The following is a 5,838-nucleotide window of genomic DNA, read 5'->3' as shown; positions in this document are numbered from 1 at the left end:
GTGACATGTTGGGTTTTGCGGTTATAACAAAAAATACCCTACTTATCAGTGGTATATGTTGCAGTGTTTCTGAATGAAGCAATATGATGCCTGGAATATGTTTTAAATTATTCAGAAAAAAAGTGAACAGCTGAGTGAGACAAAAATAGAAAAATGTTGGTAACTTAAACTGAGTGATGGACACATGGCAGTTGATTTTCTGGTCTCTTAGCTTTTGAGTATGTTTGAAAATTTCTGTAATCAGAGGCCTTTAAAATAACAATAAATACAAAGGTGAATATTTAATAGATTTGAGATTTCTACATTGGGAAGAATTTTGACCATCTGAGGAGCTTTTTAAAACACAGTCTTAAGGTAGATTCCAGGAAAGTTCATTGGTTCTTTATGGAATCTCTTTGGAGCACTGACAAATACTCATTTGCCTTTTTTCACTTGCCTTTGCCTAGAAACAGCAGAAGCTGCGTTCCCTGCACCTGACATGTGACAGCGCCCCAGCTGGGATCCAGGGCACCTGGACTACCCACTGCAGCCTCAGCCACTTCATCTTCCGGGGAGGCGCTCAGGTCAGCTGGCTTCCGCCCACCCTGTCCCCACCCTGTCTTACTCCTCTGTGACCTCTGCTGTTCCTGCCTCTCCCTCAGATCACCTTCTTGGCTACTTTTGACGTCTCTCCCAAGGCTGTGCTGGGAGACCGGCTGCTGCTGATAGCCAATGTGAGCAGGTGAGCTGGGCAGGCCCAGGCAGTGCCCCTCATCCCCAGCTTCACATCCCATCCTGCTCTGGGGCCCTTGACAACTGGGCCTATCCTCTTTCTCCAGTGAGAATAACACCCCCAGAACCAGCAAGACCATCTACCAGCTGGAGCTCCCGGTGAAGTACGCCATCTACACCGTGATCAGCAGGTGCTCCACTGTGACCTCAAAGGGGTTCTTTTCTATCACCCCCATGGGGGCTGAGACTCTGCTCTGCAGCTGCTAAACATCTGGGATGTTTTCAGTTTCATCATCATCCTTTTAAGTGGTAGATCATACTGTGCTAGCGTCACTCTTAGTCGGCAAGTGCTTACTGGAGGCTAGTTTGGACCCTAATCATTGTGATATTATTATTATCATATCCTACTTTTAATCGAGGTTACAGGTCTCAGGAGACTACTCAAAAATGCCAAGATCCTTTTTTGTTCTCTGGGAGATGTGAGATATGTTCCCATCTTCCATGTTCTTATAACCTCATTGAGGAGCAAAGTTACTATAATCCAAGCTAGACTCTCAGCAAGGGCCACTGTGATTCTACACCCTGGGGTGAGGTGGGTTTCCAAGAGGAAACCTCCTCCTGTAAGGGGGAGCCTCAGCTAAACACTGAAAGGTCCACAGCATTGGGGTTGGCCAATGGTGATTCTCAAAGGGGCCCTTGGCATTTGGATAGAAAAATTCTTCTTTGGAATGAATGAGCTCCTTCCCCCTTTCCCAGTAACCTTGGGGAAGGATAGAGACAGATGATCTGTTAGCTTCAGAGGCTGGGTGGCAAAAAGAGGCTGAATAAAAAAGATAGAACCTTAAAATGCTGCCCAAGGAGGGTTAGATGAGGGATTTGAAACTAAACCAAATGTTTTGGCAGACATCTTTCTTCGGCAAATGCCTTCCTAGCATTTGCTCCGCCAGGTGCTGTGTGGTGGTTACTTCCCACAGAGTCATTCAGTATTTAACAGAGCTTTATTGAGCCCCTATTATGTGCAATCAAAATAGACATAAACCCCTGGTCTTGTGGAATATGCCTTGTTAGATGTTCTTTTCCTGCCTGTAGGTTCACACTCTCACTTGGACCTGCACGTTTGGAGGCTTCCAGACAGGTGCATACTCTGAGGTTATTTGCTGGAGTGTGTACGGAGGGGTTCGCATACTTCCTTCCTGTGAAATCCACAGGCAGGGTACACCCCCTCTAGGCGTCTATGGCACTATAGCCCAGCCACACTCTGCTGATGTGATTCTGTAGGGTGCCCCACCCCACAAGAGCAGGCTGTGGCATTTCTCAGGGGTCCTTTGGCAGAAGAGGAAGGAGATTTTAGGGTAAGAGTGGTGGGCTGCAATTTGGATTATTCAGGCAAAAGGACAGGTACCTGATGACTAGAGCAGGGAGGGGCAGAGGTGATGGCAGCCTCTGCTGGTGTGAGAGTCCCTGCTGGCCACTGGGTCCCCAGGCTTGTGCCCAGGTAGGCCTCAGGAAGTGTTGTTAAACTGAGACTCAGTGAAGAGTTCTGTTGGGCCCTCCCTCACCTCCAAGCCCCTGGCCCAGAGAAATCAAGGAAACAGGAGAGAAGAGTCCCCAAGGAGGCTATGGGGAGCCAGAAAGGGGCAGTGATCAGTAGCAGTGGGCCAACAGCATCATCCTGGGTCTCCCCAGACCTGTGCTGTGTCCCACATGTACCCCAGCATCCCACACGCCTGTGAAGCACTGAACGGAAAGCTGAGGTGCAGAGAGAGGCAAGCCCCGGCCCTGCCTCCCTGCAGGCCAGTGGCAGACAGAGCCCTCAGCTCCAATTATAGCACCCTCTGCACAGCCCCCGGGGCAGTCTCCTCTGTGGGCAGCTTCTGCAAGCACCTGCACCCATCTCAAAGCCCAGCCCTGCTCTCTAAACCCTCCTTTAACCCAACTGAGCCACAGACTTCATTTTAGGTCACCCCAAGGCCCCTCTGATCACCTTGCTCCTCATACTCCAGCCAACGCCTCCTCAGGAGGCCTCTATAAAATTTCAAATCCACCCATGCCTCTTCTTTCTCCAGCCATGAACAGTCCACCAAGTACCTCAACTTCTCAGTCTCAGAGGAGGAGGAGAGCAGCATGGTCAGGCATAGGTACCAGGCAAGTGGCGGAGACACAGGAACTGGGGCGGGGGCAGGGGATGAATGAGGGGTTGGCGTGGGCTCTGCCCTCACTGCGCTCTGTGCAGGTGAACAACCTGGGACAGAGGGACCTGCCTGTCAGCATCAACTTCTGGGTGCCCGTGGAGCTGAACCGAAGAGCCGTGTGGACAGAAATGGAGGTCTCCCACCCCCAGGTTCGCAGGGACCATGCATGGCTCCTCCGCGGGTGCCCTGGATTCCCTGTGTGCCTTGTGAGCCCCTGATGTTTCCTCTGTGTCTCATTCCAGAACCCGTCCATTCAATGCTCTTCGGAGAGAACAGCTCCCACAGAGTCTGACTTCCTGACTCACATTCGGAAGAATCCGGTGCTGGTGAGTAGGGTGCTGGGCTGTCCCCCACTTTAAACCGCCCATCAGAGGAATTTAGTCTGTCCAGCCTGCTGAACAACCCTCTTGTATTCAAATGTGGCTGCTCCCCTCAAATCACACAGTTTAACACTGTCTTTTACCTTCACACCTCATCTGTCTCAGCCCAATGCTACTTCTCCCGTCCCCAGGACTGCTCCATTGCTGACTGCCTGAGGTTCCGCTGTGACATCCCCTCCTTCGGCATCCAGGAGGAACTCGACTTCATCCTCAAGGGCAACCTCAGCTTGGGCTGGGTCAGCCAGGTGTGTAGGCCCAGCGCGGCCCCGCCCCCAGACCCAGGTGCTGCCTGATGTGTCTGTGCCCGTCCTCAAGCCAGGCCAGTCCTGGACTCTGAGCATCCCCCAGAGCCAATCCACAGGCTGCCCCCACCCCTCTCTTTTGAAGACATTGCAGAAGAAGGTGTTGGTCGCGAGTGTGGCCGAAATCACATTCGACAGATCTGTGTATTCCCAGCTTCCAGGACAGGAGGCGTTTCTGAGCGCCCAGGTAGTGACTGTGTGGGAGGCAGTGGTCGGGCTGGTAAGGGGGGTCCTGGGAGCAGAAGGGGTGAAGGTCTCTGGGCAGGACAGTTGTCTCTAAGAACATGCGTGCTTCTGCATTTCACCCCTTGAAGCAGGGCCTGGGGAAGGGTGGGGGGTGGTTAAAGGTTGAGGAACCTGGGAGGACTCTGTGACAGCAGGAGGCCTAGTGCTTTTTGACGGGGTCATCTCTCCTCTAGGCAAAGACGGTGCTGGAGGAGTATGAGGTGCACAACCCCATCCCCCTCATAGTGGGCAGCTGTGTAGGAGGTCTGCTGCTGCTGGCTCTCATCACGGCTGTGCTGTACAAGGCGAGTATTTTAACCCACTCTTGACACCACCAGCTTTTCAGCCCACTCTTTCCCCAGTGGAAGGAGCTCACTTTGACATCAGATGGTCCTTCTCGCTAGGTCACAGAGGGAGGAAAACTCCCTCCCCACTGTGACCTTGCAGTCCTCAGTGGTCTCCCTGATGGTGTCTTCCCATGTCATTCTCAGGCCTCCTCTAGTCTTGCTCCCTTTCATTTCCTGACTCTTCTTTTCTATTAATACACGTTTCCTTATGAGCAGATTACACATATAATATAAACGCACAGACCTGTTTGAATGTTGACACCAGCACAGATTCTTTCTTAGACCTTAAGGAAGTGCCTATTTCACTCTGGGTCTTCATTTCTCAGTGCGGAGGTGATTTTATCAAGCTTGCAGAATTTTGGCTAAGTCTAAATAATGCAATGTGCATAAAATTCCTAGTGTAGCACATCAAACACAGCAGGGGTCCCCCAAATGGTGATTCCCTTCTTCTGTCCCAGTCAGTTCTTTTCCTCTCTGTTGCTGGATGGATTTTTGTTTGTTTGTTTGTTTTTGAGACAGAGTCTCACTACGTCGCCTTTGATGGAGTGCCATGGCATCACAGCTCACAGCAACTTCAAACTCTTGGACTTAAATGATTCTCTTGCCTCAGCCTCCCATGTAGCTGGGACTATAGGCACCTGCCACAATGCCCAGCTATTTTTTTGTTGTGGTTGTCGTTGTTGTTTAGCTGGCCCTGACCAGTTCGAACCTGCCTGCCCTGGTGTATGTGGCTGATGCCCTAACCACTGAGCTACAGGCACTGAGCCATGGATGGGTTTCTTGATTTATTTCTTCTTCCCACACAGGTTGGCTTCTTCAAGCGTCAGTACAAGGAAATGATGGCGGAAGCAGCAAATGGGCAGATTGCCCCAGAGAATGGGACATCAGACCCCTCCACTACCCAGTAGGAAACTACATCCTGCTCCTTTGGACCTGCTCTCCCTGAGCAGTCTGCCGGCTTTCTTACGATCACCTAAGTCAGGTCTCAGGAAGAAACATTCCACCTGAGGGAGGCTGGGCTCAGTCTGCTTTGAGCGAATGTAGTGTGTCTGTACAAAGTGACTTTCTTGGGAAGGACCATGTCTTCCAAGGCTCCAACTGGAAACCCTCAGGACAGGGTCCCTGTTGTGCTTCCCAGAGGACTTGACTTGGAATTTCTACCAAACACATGGACAATACCCCCAGGCACCAGTCTTTCTCCTTCCACTAAACACCAGTGATCTTTCTAAAATACAGCGCTGAGCAAGCCGCTCATCGCATCCATTACTCTAACAACAACATCTCAACTCTCCAGCTTGATATTAGAAGCCCAATCTACCTCCAGAAAGTGGGTTCCAGGGCACACAGCATGAGTTGATCTGTGCCTCCTTGTTATACTTCTTGCTGGTGAAATACTGTCAGCATCAGCTCTTAGCTGGGGACTCTTAGTCTGGATTCAGAACCAGGAATAAATGCCAGCATGTTGGAATTTATAAAGCTGGCTTCCAGCATTTATCAACATCGCTGGCTGGGAGGGAGGAGTATCCCCTTGGGAGGGACGTTGCCTCCATGTGACTGCAGCTCAACCAGCTTAGAAGAGGCTCAGCAACTTCCATCTTTTCTTTTTCCTTTTCTTTTTCTTTTTTTTGCAGTTTTGGCCGGGGCTGGGTTTGAACTTGCCACCTCTAGCATATGGGGCCAG

General features: G+C 50.9%; 1 protein-coding gene across 1 annotated transcript in view; it reads left to right on the top strand.

The window, feature by feature from the left end:
• The window catches only part of ITGAX (integrin subunit alpha X), a 21,523-nt gene extending 15,709 nt beyond the window's left edge, over positions 1 to 5,814 (top strand). Inside the window, exons 21-30 of the mRNA XM_023515728.1 lie at positions 447 to 563; positions 642 to 721; positions 819 to 902; positions 2,778 to 2,856; positions 2,945 to 3,052; positions 3,146 to 3,229; positions 3,415 to 3,528; positions 3,671 to 3,772; positions 4,005 to 4,115; positions 4,964 to 5,814. Coding sequence (XP_023371496.1) covers positions 447 to 563; positions 642 to 721; positions 819 to 902; positions 2,778 to 2,856; positions 2,945 to 3,052; positions 3,146 to 3,229; positions 3,415 to 3,528; positions 3,671 to 3,772; positions 4,005 to 4,115; positions 4,964 to 5,065 — 981 coding nt within the window. The 3' untranslated portion in view covers positions 5,066 to 5,814. The remainder of the gene's footprint in view (positions 1 to 446; positions 564 to 641; positions 722 to 818; positions 903 to 2,777; positions 2,857 to 2,944; positions 3,053 to 3,145; positions 3,230 to 3,414; positions 3,529 to 3,670; positions 3,773 to 4,004; positions 4,116 to 4,963) is intronic.
• Positions 5,815 to 5,838: the final 24 nt, after the last annotated feature.

The sequence above is a fragment of the Otolemur garnettii genome, unplaced genomic scaffold (assembly GCF_000181295.1).
Source record: "Otolemur garnettii isolate 467f Iridium unplaced genomic scaffold, OtoGar3 scaffold00077, whole genome shotgun sequence".
In the NCBI taxonomy this organism is placed as follows: domain Eukaryota; kingdom Metazoa; phylum Chordata; class Mammalia; order Primates; family Galagidae; genus Otolemur; species Otolemur garnettii.
The sequence above is the reverse complement of the archived record's forward strand: the minus strand, read 5'-3'. Positions and strand labels throughout refer to the sequence as shown.